The sequence below is a fragment of the Bombina bombina genome, chromosome 2 (assembly GCF_027579735.1).
Source record: "Bombina bombina isolate aBomBom1 chromosome 2, aBomBom1.pri, whole genome shotgun sequence".
In the NCBI taxonomy this organism is placed as follows: Eukaryota; Metazoa; Chordata; class Amphibia; order Anura; family Bombinatoridae; genus Bombina; species Bombina bombina.
In genome coordinates this window covers 1,245,252,099-1,245,265,513 of record NC_069500.1, presented here as the reverse complement: position 1 = coordinate 1,245,265,513, position 13,415 = coordinate 1,245,252,099, and the positions used below count along the sequence as shown (strand labels likewise).

The window sequence follows — 13,415 nt, the reverse complement described above, 5'->3', positions numbered from 1 at the left end:
TTCATTAAAGGGACAGATTTCAGCTCTGTCCATCTTGTTACACAGGCGTCTGTCAGAAAATCCAGACGTCCAGGCTTTTTGTCAGGCTTTAGCTAGGATCAAGCCTGTGTTTAAAGCTGTTGCTCCGCCATGGAGTTTAAACTTAGTTCTTAACGTTTTACAAGGTGTTCCGTTTGAACCCCTTCATTCCATTGATATAAAATTGTTATCTTGGAAAGTTCTGTTTTTAATGGCTATTTCCTCGGCTCGAAGAGTCTCTGAGTTATCAGCCTTACATTGTGATCCTCCTTATCTGATTTTTCACTCAGACAAGGTAGTTCTGCGTACTAAACCTGGGTTCTTACCTAAGGTAGTCACTAACAGGAATATCAATCAAGAGATTGTTGTTCCATCCTTGTGTCCAAATCCTTCTTCAAAGAAGGAACGTCTTCTACACAATCTGGATGTAGTTCGTGCCCTCAAGTTCTACTTGCAGGCAACTAAAGATTTTCGCCAAACTTCTTCCCTGTTCGTCGTTTATTCTGGACAGAGGAGAGGTCAAAAAGCTTCTGCTACCTCTCTCTCTTTTTGGCTTCGTAGCATAATACGTTTAGCCTATGAGACTGCTGGACAGCAGCCTCCTGAAAGAATTACAGCCCACTCCACTAGAGCTGTGGCTTCCACTTGGGCCTTTAAGAATGAGGCCTCTGTTGAACAGATTTGCAAGGCTGCAACTTGGTCTTCGCTTCATACTTTTTCCAAATTTTACAAATTTGACACTTTTGCTTCTTCGGAGGCTATTTTTGGGAGAAAGGTTCTTCAGGCAGTGGTTCCTTCTGTATAATGAGCCTGCCTATCCCTCCCGTCATCCGTGTACTTTTGCTTTGGTATTGGTATCCCAGAAGTAATGATGACCCGTGGACTGATCACACATAACAGAAGAAAACATAATTTATGCTTACCTGATAAATTCCTTTCTTCTGTTGTGTGATCAGTCCACGGCCCGCCCTGTTTTAAGGCAGGTAAATATTTTTTAAATTATACTCCAGTCACCACTTCACCCTTGGTTACTCCTTTCTCGTTGATTCTTGGTCGAATGACTGGGACTGACGTAGAGGGGAGGAGCTATATGCAGCTCTGCTGGGTGAATCCTCTTGCATTTCCTGTTGGGGAGGAGTTATATCCCAGAAGTAATGATGACCCGTGGACTGATCACACAACAGAAGAAAGGAATTTATCAGGTAAGCATAAATTATGTTTTTTGTTCTGTCGCAGAAGCAGGCTATAAATCAGCTACACACACACATTATACTATATTATATTATGTTCTATTATAAAGAGAGGTTTGTGGATTGTCGCAAAATCACCAAATCACAAACACACGCAAATCACAAAGATTATAGTGTGTCAGTAATTAGGTGATGATATATCGCAGGTGGTATCAGATAGAGCTGAATAAATTACTGTAGGTTCTAAAACTTTTAGAACCCTCCAATGCTAAGAGCATATACGTTGATAAAATAAAATAATAAGATTTGTGTGAAATCCCCGCAGATGTAGGTTAATATAAATAGGAATGTCCACAGTCAATTTATAAATTGAGCAATATAGGAGGCAAGAATCCTGGTCCCTTTCGGGTATCTACTTACACTCTTCTACCTCAATCAATTTGAGGTAAGGGCCTGCACAGTGTAGGAGTAGTCTGCTCTCAGACACCAGGTGTATCCTGTGTCCTTGCGATCTCATCAAACTTGAAGTGCTCCGCAGCTCTCACTGCCAGCAGCATGCGGAGATATAGGAGAGGAAAAAGTTGCAAGTGCTCATGGACTGGTTACTAAGGTAACAAAAGCCTGACTGGGAAGGTGCTCATAAACGCTTTAACTACTGCCGTCTGACACCACTTTAGTTGTTTTCAGGTCGCACACGGACATGGTTTCATTGGATTCATGCACAGTGCACGGACTGGAAGAGTGTTTGCATATGCGGTCCTTGAGTTAGCTGTTCTCAGTAAAAGTATTACACTCTGTATACTGCGATTCTACAGACGCTGTACTGCATGTTGTATATCTGCAACGTCCTGAAATTCGTTAGTAGATAGAAAAGATGTCTGTGTATAACATAGCGGATTGAGTTGAGAGGAACTGTTTGGGCTCATTCCCGTGCCCGGGACCTGAGAACAACTAAAGTGGTGCCAGACGCCAGTAGTTAAAGCGTTCAACGAGCACCTTCCCAATCAGGCTTTTGTTACCTTAGTAACCAGTCCACGAGCACTTGCAACTTTTTCCTCTCCCATATCTCCGCATGCTGCTGGCAGTGAGAGTTGCGGAGCACATCAAGTTTGATGAGATCGCAAGGAGACAAGGTACACCTGGTGTCTGAGAGCAGACTACTCCTACACTGTGCGGCCCTTAACTCATATTGATTGAGGTAGAAGTGTAAGTAGATACACGAAAGGGACCAGGATCTTGCCTCCTATATTGCTCACTTTATAAATTGACTGTGAACTTTCCTATTTATATTAACCTATATCTGCGGGGATTTCACACGAATCTTATTTTATTTTATCACATATATTTTATCTATTAAGCTATTTTGTATAATATTGATGTGTATGTGCATGTATTTGACTACCACTATTTTCGACTAACACTGCTCTTAGCACTGGAGGGTTCTAATAGTGTTAGAACCTACAGTAATTGCTTCAGCTCTATCTGATACCACCTGCGATATATCTTCACCTTATTGACACACTATAATCTTTGTGATTTGTGATCCACAAACCTCTTTATTTAAAAAAATATAAAAAAATCTGTATTCTGTCTCTGGATTTGAGGGGATGCAGATAACACAATAGGTGGATTTTGGCAGCATATTTTTGCTCTACAGCACTGATTTCTCAGTGCCCAGGTCACACCACTTTCTTTTAGTTTATATATATATATATATATATATATATATATATATATATATATATATATATATATATATATATATATATTAATGTTGGCTGTCCTCGTCTCCATGCTGAATACTCAACCCCCCATAGCATGCAAAACGTTTTACCCAACACGGCAACTGATCAGGGTACATTTTTAGGTGCTTGACAATTAACCTTTGTACAGCAATATAACTAGCCTCAGTGCTCAGCTGGGTGTGCTAATTTTACGTGCATACCGGCTCATTAAAAATGCAGTCCCTTCAAGAGAGGACTGGAGTTTTAAGTAATCCATATAAACATCTCAGTGAGAGTATTGATGAAAGTTAAGAGTCTGGAGATGCAGGGAAAATTTTTCTGCAAAGCCATCCAGACTGTCTACCTAATAACTTCTGAGCAATCAGTATTAACGAGTTACACTGCTGGCTTTTCCACACTCAGGTCCCTGTCAGAGCATCGCTACAAGGCTGTCACACTTGAGAGGCTGTATCTGTTCCACAGCACGGATCCTGGAGGGTAAGTCTGTGTTATTTTCATATAGCAGGGATGCCTTATATAGGGTCACAGTGTGACTCCTCTATACCTCAGTAGGATCGAGGGTTAATATCTCCTCAGTGGAAGTTTATTGGTAACAGTTTGGGAAGTTTATATTCTGCTTTAACATTTGTGAAGAACGTTTTCAGGGCTCATTTAGACTGTGTACTTTTGGATGGAACAGGCAGGTTTCACTTTCACTTTTGGGAGTTGCGCAGCTCCTCATAGCTTTGCGCTCTTTTTCATAGCAGGGGAGGTCCTGCCTTGTGCACCATGTGACCAGATGCAGCTTCATTCACTTCCTTACGATCCTGCTGCAGACAGCACTCCTGAGGAGCGTTTTCTTGACAACTTGTCTGGGTCTAGGAGGTTGTGAGTGCCCCAGCCATTGGTTTTGTAAAGGTGCCTTTCTATATTTAAAACGTTTATTTCTTTCCTAAGATACGGTGAATCCACGGAGTCCTCAATTACTGTTGGAAATATCACTCCTGGCCAGCAGGAGGAGGCAAAGAGCACCTACAGCAAAACTGTTAAGTATCCCTCCCCTTCCCACAATCCCCAGTCATTCTCTTTGCCCTCAGTGCAAGGAGGAGGTGAAGTTAGGACATGCTTTCGGAGACCTTCATGGGTGATTGTGACCATGGACGCCAGCCTGGTGGGCTGGGGAGCAGTCTGGGACTCGTTGAAGGTGCAGGGACTTTGGTCTCAGGAGGAATCTGCTCTTCCCATAAGCATTCTCAGCTGGCTTTAGACCGGTTTATCAGGTTCTAGTCAGACAACATAACCTCAGTGGCTTACATCCACCACCAGGGAGGAACTCAGAGTTCATTAGCCATGAAAGAGGTGGCTCGGATCATTCAGTGGGCGGAAGCTCACAATTGCTGTCTATCTTCCATCCACATTCCAGGAGTGGACAACTGGGAAGCAGATTTCCATGAGCAGACAGACTTTTCATCCGGGGGAGTGGGAACTCCATTCTGAGGTGTTCTCCAAATTAGCCATCAAATGGGGGGTACCAGAATTAGATCTGATGGCGTCCTAGCAGAGCGCCAAGCTTCCAAAATACGGTTCAAGGTCAAGGGATCCTCAGGCATTTCTGATAGATGCTTTGGCAGTTCCTTGGAATTTCAGGTTGGCATACTTATTTCCTCCGTTTGCTCTCCTTCCATGAGTCATTGCTCGTATTAAGTAGGAGAGATCATGGGTAACTCTAATAGCTCCTGCGTGGCCTTGCAGGATTTGGTATGCAGACCTAGTGGAAATGTCGTCTCTGCCTCCATGGAGACTTTCTCTGAGGAAGGACCTTCTACTTCAGGGTCCGTTTCTTCATCCAATCCTAGTTTCTCTGAAGCTGATTGCTTGGAGATTGAACGCTTAATTTTATCTAAGCGTGGATTTTCTGAGTCGGTCATTGAGACCATGGTTCAGGCTCGTAAGCCTGTTACTAGGAAGATTTACCATAAGATATGGCGTAAATATCTTTTTTGGTGTAAATCCAAGGGCTACTCTTGGAGTAGGGTCAGGATTCCAAGGATGTTATCCTTTCTTCAAGAGTGTCTGCAGAAAGGTTTATCTGTCAGTACCTTAAAGGGACAGATTTCTGATCTGTTGTGCTGCACAAGCGTCTGGCGGATGTGCCAGGTGTGCAATCCTTTTGGTTAGAATTATGCCTGTGTTTAAATCTGTTGCTCCTCCCTGGAGTCATTATCTTGTTCTTAAGGTTTTCCAACAAGCTCCATTTGAGCCTATGCATTCTGTAGATATTAAGTTGTTATATTGGAAAGTTTTGTTTCTTACAGCTATCTCTTCTGCTCGAAGAGTTTCTGAACTTTCTGCTTTGCAGTGTGATTCGCCTTATCTTCTATTTAATTCTGATAAGGCTGTTCTTTGCACAAAGTTTGGTTTTCTTCCGAAGGTTGTGTTGGACAGAAATATTAATCAAGAGATTGTGGTTCCTTCTCTGTGCCCCAATCCTTCTTAGTCATAAGGAACGACTGTTGCACAACCTGGATGTTGTGCGTGCTCTAAAATTTTATTTGCAGGCGACTAAGGATTTTTGCCAGTCTTCTGCATTGTTTGTTTTTCGGGAAAACGTAAGGGTCAGAAAGCTACTGCTACTTCTCTTTCTCTCTTTCTCCACTCTTATCTCTACTCTTATCTCTACTCTTTCCTCAAACCCAAAACGTCTGTTCTCCACATTCAATACTCTTCTCCGCCCACCTCCCACCACAACTTTTCTTTCAGCCGATGATTTTGCCAGCTACTTCAACAACAATATCGGCTCCATCAGAAATGAAATCATCTCTCAACATACTACCGATCTTCCTCCACCTCAAAAGCTCATCCAAAACCCACATAGCCATAAATTTAGCTCTTTTGCCCCTGTTACAGAGGATGAAGTTTGTGCCCTTATACTATGCTCTCACCTCACTACCTGTCCCCTCGACCCCATTCCCTCACAACTACTCCCCTCCCTCTCTTCTACCCTTACCCCTATACTCACACACATCTTCACCCTCTCCCTCAGCACTGGTATAGTTCCCACATCTCTTAAGCATACATTAGTCACACCTATCCTCAAAAAACCTTCTCTCGATCCAACCTCCCCATCCAACTACCGCCCTATTTCCCTACTACCTCTTGCCTCAAAGCTTCTTGAAAAGCTAGTATATGCAAGTCTATTCCATTTCCTTACACTAAACTCCCTCCTTGACCCACTGCAATCTGGATTTCGCCCCCTTCACTCAACAGAGACAGCAATTGTTAAGGTTACCAACGACCTACTTACAGCAAAATCAAAAGGCCACTTCTCTCTACTTATCCTCTTGATCTGTCTGCAGCCTTTGATACTGTCGTCCACCCTCCTTTGCTCCACACCCTTCAATCCTTTGGCATCTGTGACACAGCTCTCTCTTGGTTCTCTTCCTATATGTCTAACCGTACCTTTAGTGTAGCCTTCTCTGGGGCATCCTCTGCCCCGTTACCTCTTTCTGTTGGGGTACCGCAAGGCTCTGTCCTCGGTACCCTTCTCTTCTCAATCTACACGTCTTCACTAGGTTCCTTAATAAAGTCCCACGGGTTTCATTATCATTTGTATGCCGATGATACCCAAATCTACCTCTCTGCACCAGAACTACCTCCTTCCTTGCTAACCCATGTCACTAACTGTTTCTCTCATATCTCATCTTGGATGTCCTCTCACTACCTCAAGCTAAATATCTCCAAAACTGAGCTCTTTATTTTCCCCCCTTCTTCCAAAATCTCCACCCTCCATGTCTCTAACTGTTAAAGGGACACTGTACCCAAATTTTTTCTTTTGTGATTCAGATAGAGCATGCAACTTTAAGCAACTTTCTAATTTACTCCTATTATCATATTATTTTTCTTCGTTCTATTGCTATTTTTATTTGAAAGAGAAGGCATCTAAGCTTTTTTTTTTTTTTGGCTCAGTTCTCTGGATAGCACTTTTTTATTGGTGGATGAATTTATCCACCAATCAGCAAGGACAACCCAGGTTGTTCACCAAAAATGGGAAGGCATCTAAACTTACATTCTTGCATTTCAAATAAAGATACCAAGAGAATGAAGACAATTTGATAATAGGAGTAAATTGGAAAGTTGTTTAAAATTTCATGCTCTATCTGAATCACGAAAGAAAAAATTTGGGTTCAGTGTCCCTTTAATAACTCCATCATTACCCCAACCTCACATGCCCAATGTCTTGGAGTCATACTGGACTCAGATCTTTCTTTCACTCCTCACATTCAGTCCTTGGCTAAAGCCTGCCGCTTCCACCTTAAAAACATAGATAAATTAGACATTTCTTTACACAAGACACAACAAAGATTTTAATCCACTGTCTCATCCTTTCCCACCTCGACTACTGCAACTCTATCCTCTCTGGTCTCCCTAGCTGCCGCCTAGCTCCTTTACAATCCATAATGAATGCCTCTGCCAGGCTCATCTTCCTTGCACGTCGCTCTTCATCTGCCGCACCTCTCTGCCAATCCCTTCACTGGCTTCCTCTTGCCTCCAGGATTAAACACAAAATTCTCACTCTGACACACAAAGCCCTCAATTGCACTGCTCCCCCCTACATCTCAGACCTTGTCTCCAGATACTCTCCCTCCCATTCCCTTCGCTCCGCTCATGATCTCCTCCTCCTCCTCATTACCTCCTCACATTCCCGTCTTCAAGATTTCTAGAGATTGGCTCCAATCTTATGGAACTCTCTGCCTCGCTCCACAAGAATCTCCCCTAGTTTTAAAAGCTTCAAGTGCTCCCTGAAGACTCTACTATTCAGGGACGCTTGCAACCTACATTAACCTTCCTATCTCCATTGCTATCCCCTAAAACCCCATAGCATGTAAGCATATGAGCCCAGCTGTTTGTAGTTCATCTTCATAAGAGCCGACTACAACAGTGCAACTCTCGGCAGAACCTCTCTCCCCATTTGATACCTGTAATCATATTTATATACCACCTATGTTCATAGAGCTGCGGAACCTGTTGGCGCTCTACAAATACCTGATGATAATAAAAATAATACTACTATCCCTCTTGAGGTTAGCTTTTCCTTTAGGGAACCTATGTATAAGAAGTTGAAAACTTTCCTAAGCAGATGTTCCAACACGTGGGATTTTTATTTCAACCAGCAGCAGCTGTGGCTGCGGTGACCGGGGCCACCACCTACTGGTGCGACTCCCTGTCAGAATCGGTGTTAATTTTGATGGCAAATTTCGATTTAGTCTTAATTTTAGTCTTTTGACTAAAATGCCATTTTCGTATTTTAGTCATCTGAATTGTTTTACTCTAGTTTAGGTCAACTAAATTAATTAAAACAAGTATCAAGTAACTCAACACAACAGAAAGTTTCTGCAGCTAGCACAAGCACAGCATAACTTAAACCCATACTCGTGGGTTATTCTTATTTCTATAGGAAGAATCAATTGATTGTTACAGATTAAAAAAAAATTGGCAACAAAATTAACACTGCTCTAGAACTTCCAAACTCATTATATACTCCTGGAGTAAAGGTTTATTAACCTGTTTTTATTAATGGTATTTAGGTTTGAACATGCAAAACAGATTTAACAGATGTAACTGTTGTCGTATACTGTATAACATCTTTATTTAGCTTAAAATTAAATAAAACCAAGTTTCATAAATAAACAAGAAGATAGCCTTGTTTTTTTTTTTTCTTGTCTTCAAAAGAGCAGTAATTAGATTTGGATTGATTATAACACCTTGCATAAAGTGTTAATTGTGACAGCAAATTTTGATTTAGTTTTAGTCAGTCTTTTGACTAAAATATAATTTCTTTAGTTTTATGCTCATTTTAGTCGACGAAATTAACACTGGTCAGAACTTATCGAGGTGGAATCTCCCCTCAAGGATATTCAGGAGAGAATTAAAGCTTTAAGAGTCGCCAATTCTTTAATCTGTGATGCGAATATGCAGATTATTCAGATGAATGCTAGGGCTTTAGGTTATGCGGTCCTAGCCCGCAGGGCTCTCTGGTTGAAGTCTTGGTCTGTGGATATGCCTTCTAAATCCAGACTCCTTTCTCTTCCTTTCAAGGGGAAGATTTTATTTGTACCAGGTCTGGAGTCCATCATCTCTACGGTTACTGGAGGGAAAAGATGCCTTCCTACCTCCAGGATAAGAACAGACCTAAGGGGGACGGCAGTCCTCCTAATCTTCGCTCCTTTCTTTTGGACATATCACAACAATCACAATCGTCATCCAATTCTGAGCAGCCCAAGGGCACTTGGAAGCCTGCTCAATCCTGGAACAAGTCCAAACAGGAAAAAAAGGAGCCTGCAGATAATAAATCGGCATGCCGTGGCGGCCCCCGATCCGGGATCGGATGGAGTAGGGGCAGATTGACGCTTTTCTCAGACGCTTGGTTTCTGGATGTTCAGGATCCTTGGGTTCTGGAGGTCATATCTCAGGGATACCGGATAGGATTCAAATCTCATCCGCCCAGGGGCAGATTCCTACTCTCCGGACTGTCTATAAGACCAGAGAAGAGGACAGCCTTTTTAGATTGCGTAAGGGATCTATCCTCCTTAGGAGTAATAGTCCCGGTACCTACATCAGATAGGGGTCTGGGGTTCCATTCAAACCTCTCTGTAGTTCCCAAAAAGGAGGGAACGTTTCATCTAATTCTGGACCTCAAGTACCTAAACAAATTTCTATGTGTCCCCTCCTTCAAGATGGAGACTATAAGATCAATCCTTCCCTTGGTTCAGGAAGGACAGTTTATGACTACCATGGATCTGAAGGATGCATACCTTTTTACGTTCCGATCCACAAGGAACATTTCCAGTTTCTTAGATTCGCCTTTCTGAAATAACACTTCCAGTACTTAGCTACTGCCCCAAGGATTTTTACCAAGGTTTTGGGGGCTCTTCTAGCGGTTGCTTGAACCAGAGGTATATCGGGACAATATCTTGGTACAGGCACCATCTTTTCATCTAGCAAGGGATCACTCAGACTTTCTTCTAAGTCCTCTTTGGTCACATGGATGGAAGATAAACTTTGAAAAGAGTTTGCTTACTCCACAACTACCAGAGTGAATTTCCTAGACACGGTTATAGACTCAGTGTCCATGAAGATCTTTCTAACAGATCAGAGACATTGCAAGCTAACAGCATGTCTTGCCCTCCAGGCCTCCTTGAGACCTTTGGTGGCCCAGTGTATGGAGGTGATTGGTCTCATGGTGTCTTGTATGGACATCATTCTCTTTGCCAGATTCCATCTCAGACCTTTATAGCTATGCATGCTGAGACAATGGAACGGCGACCCTTCCGATGTATCACAACAGATGGTTCTGGGCAGCCTGTCGAGAAACTCTCTCTCTTGGTGGCTCTGTCAAGATCACCTGTCCCAAGGCATGTGCTTCTTGAGAGCGTCTTGGGAGATTGTGACTACGGACGCCAGTCTTTCCAGCTGGGGAGCCGTTTGGGGTGCCAGGAAGGCACAGAGGCTGTGGACTCAGGAGGAGTCGACTCTTCCGATCAATATATTGGAACTCCGGGCAATCTTTAATGCTCTGAAGGCTTGGCCCCTCCTGGGTTCGTCCCAGTCTATCAGATTCCAATCAGACAATATAACTTCGGTAGCCTACATCATCCATCAGGGAGGAACGAGAAGTTCCTTAGCGATGAGAGAAGTATCTCAAATCCTAGAATGGGTGGAGGCCCACAACTGTACGCTGTCATTGATACACATTTCAGTTGTGTACAACTGGGAAGCAGACTTGCTCAGCAGACAATCCTTTCACCCGGGGGAATGGTCTCTCCACCCAGAGATATGCAGCAGATGGGGGATGCTGGAGATAGACCTCATGGCCTTCCGTCTTGATGTCAAACTACCCTAGTATGGGTTGAGATTGAGGGATCCTCAAGCTGTTCTAATAGATGCCCTAGCAGTTCCATGGAGGTTCAGGCTCATATATATCTCTTTCCTCCATTATATCTTCTCCCTTATATGGGGGCCCTCGTCAATCAGGAGCCAGCATCAGTGATTCTAATTGCTCCATCCTGGCCGCAAAGGACTATGTTTGCTTATCTGGTGGGGATGTTCTCATCTCCTCCTTGGCGGTTACCTTGTTGCAGGGACCTGCTGATACAGGGACCTTCTGATACAGGGACCTTTCCTTCATCAAAATCTAGATCCTCTGAGGCTGGGTGCGTGGAGATTGAACTCTTAGTCTTAGCCAGGAGAAGTTTCTCTGATAGTGTCATTGACACTTTGATTCATGATCGTAAAACCAGTTACTCGTTGCATCTGATAATAAAGTATGGCTGACTTACCTGCACTGGTGCGAGGAGCGTAGTTTTTCTAAGCATGAGGTTAAAGTTGCCAGAATTTTGTTTTCTCCAGGATGAACTGGAGAAGGGTCTATCTGTTAGTTTCCTGATGGGACAGATATCGGCCCTGTCAGTGTTGCTGCACAAGAGATTAGCTGAGCTTCCAGATGTGCAGCACTTCGTTAAGGCCCTGACTAGGATCAGACCTGTGTTTAGAAAGATGGCTCCACCATGGAGTCTCAATCTTATTCTTCGTGTGTTGCAGCAGGCTCCGTTTGAGCCCATGCATAATGTTGACATTAAACTTTTATTTTGGAAGGTTTTGTTTCTAATGGCTATTGCAGGCTGTGGTGCCCTCAGATTCTCTCTCTTTTTTTTTTCTTCTTCTCTCGTTTATTCCTTTAGTGTCCTCTGGAGCTTGGGTATTGTTTTCCCAACAGTAAGGAATGAAGTCGTGGACTCTCCCTGCCTTATGGAAAGAAAGCAAAATTATTCTTACCAGATAAATTCCTTTCTTTCCTGGCAGGGAGAGTCTATAACCCCACCCGTAAATTATTCTTTGTTTGGGCGGCTCCCTTTTGTTTTTCTTCTGGACCTTTTATACCCTGATGTTTCGCCTACTTTTCCTCGTTCCCTCGGCCAAATGACCGGGGATAATAGGAGAAGTCGGAGGGATATTTAAGCCTTTGGCTTGGGTGTCTTTGCCTCCTCCTGGTGGCCAGGTGTTGTATTTCCCAACAGTAGGGAATGAAGCCGTGGACTCTACCTGCCAGGAAAGAAAGGAATTTATCTGATAAGCATACATTTCGTTTTTTTCCATCATAGAGCGGGTAGTCAGGGAGTTGTTTCTGCACCTTGTTTTCCCCTGAAAGCCAACATCGAGTCTCCAAAAATTGCCGCCCCCTCCAAGCTGCTGTCCTAGGCAGGTGCCTAGTTTTCCTAGGCAGTAATACGCCCCTGGCATGTTCCTAATCTCACCCAGGATTACTCTTTAACAAAGGCTACCAAGAGAACAAAGCAAATTGATAATAGAAGTAAATGTGAAAGTCATTTTAAAATGTCGTTCTCTATGGCATAGAGTCTATGCAATCCATTTAAGTTTAATTTTGACTATACAGTCCCTTTAAAGTAGCGTATGTGTGTGTGTATGTATGTATGTATGTATGTATATATATATATATATATATGTGTATATATATATATACATATATATATATATACATACACATACATACACACATTTCTTACAGTGAAATTAATGGGATCTTTTTAAATAAGACATGCACAATCTGTGAGTGAATAATTTAAGCAGAATTAGAGTGGGGCATGAATGTCATTTTTATAATAAATGCTTTTGTCTTTCAGCCAAAGAAGCCTTTGAGAAGAACATTTCACCTATTATAATAGACAATACAAATTTGCAAGGATGGGAAATGAAGCCATACGTGTCTCTGGTCAGAACGTTTTTCTCCAGTGTAAAACTATGCAAACCTTGGGATATAATGTGTGATAACAGGTTTTGTGATGGTAGCTAAGATGGATAACATTGTAAAAGTGCCCATTACCTCTCTCCTTTGTCGAAACATCTTCATATAAATACTTTTGCAGTCTGGAAAGATTAACTAGAATATATCTGAAGAACTTATGTTGGCTACAAAAGGGTATGATATCCAATCATAAAACGATTGTTGCAAATTATGCAGAGCTTGATTATTATTTTGAGGGACCCATAGCCCTTTAGACTGCTACTTCTGACCCCAAACAATTTGCTTCTTCTAAATATATTTATTTACAAAATCCTTCTGAACCTACAAAAGTGTGTATAACTTCTCTAAGTTTTCCTTAGGTCCTGTATTTAAAGCAAATGTGTCACCCCCTTATATGTAGTCCATTTAAATGTTTTCAAAAGTATATTACACAAATTATTGTTTGCAGGTTAATATTTGTTGTAGGATGAATGTTGCATGTATGTATACAGAGCTATATTGTTGAGAATAGAAATTGGGGCAGACTATTCCCAGGTTTTTTTTATTGTTTGAAAAGATAGATAATCCCTTTTATTATCCTTTCGCCAGTTTTGCATAACAAACACTGTTATATTAATATACTTTTTACCTCTGTGATTACCTTGTATCTAAGCCTCTGCCAAC

General features: G+C 42.3%; 1 protein-coding gene across 4 annotated transcripts in view; it reads left to right on the top strand.

The window, feature by feature from the left end:
• N4BP2 (NEDD4 binding protein 2) overlaps positions 1–13,415 on the top strand; it is a 462,788-nt gene that overhangs the window by 116,822 nt on the left and 332,551 nt on the right. For all 4 annotated transcript variants that reach the window (XM_053704039.1, XM_053704038.1, XM_053704041.1 and 1 more), the window contains exon 5: positions 12,631–12,719. In XM_053704039.1, coding sequence (XP_053560014.1) covers positions 12,631–12,719 — 89 coding nt within the window. The remainder of the gene's footprint in view (positions 1–12,630; positions 12,720–13,415) is intronic.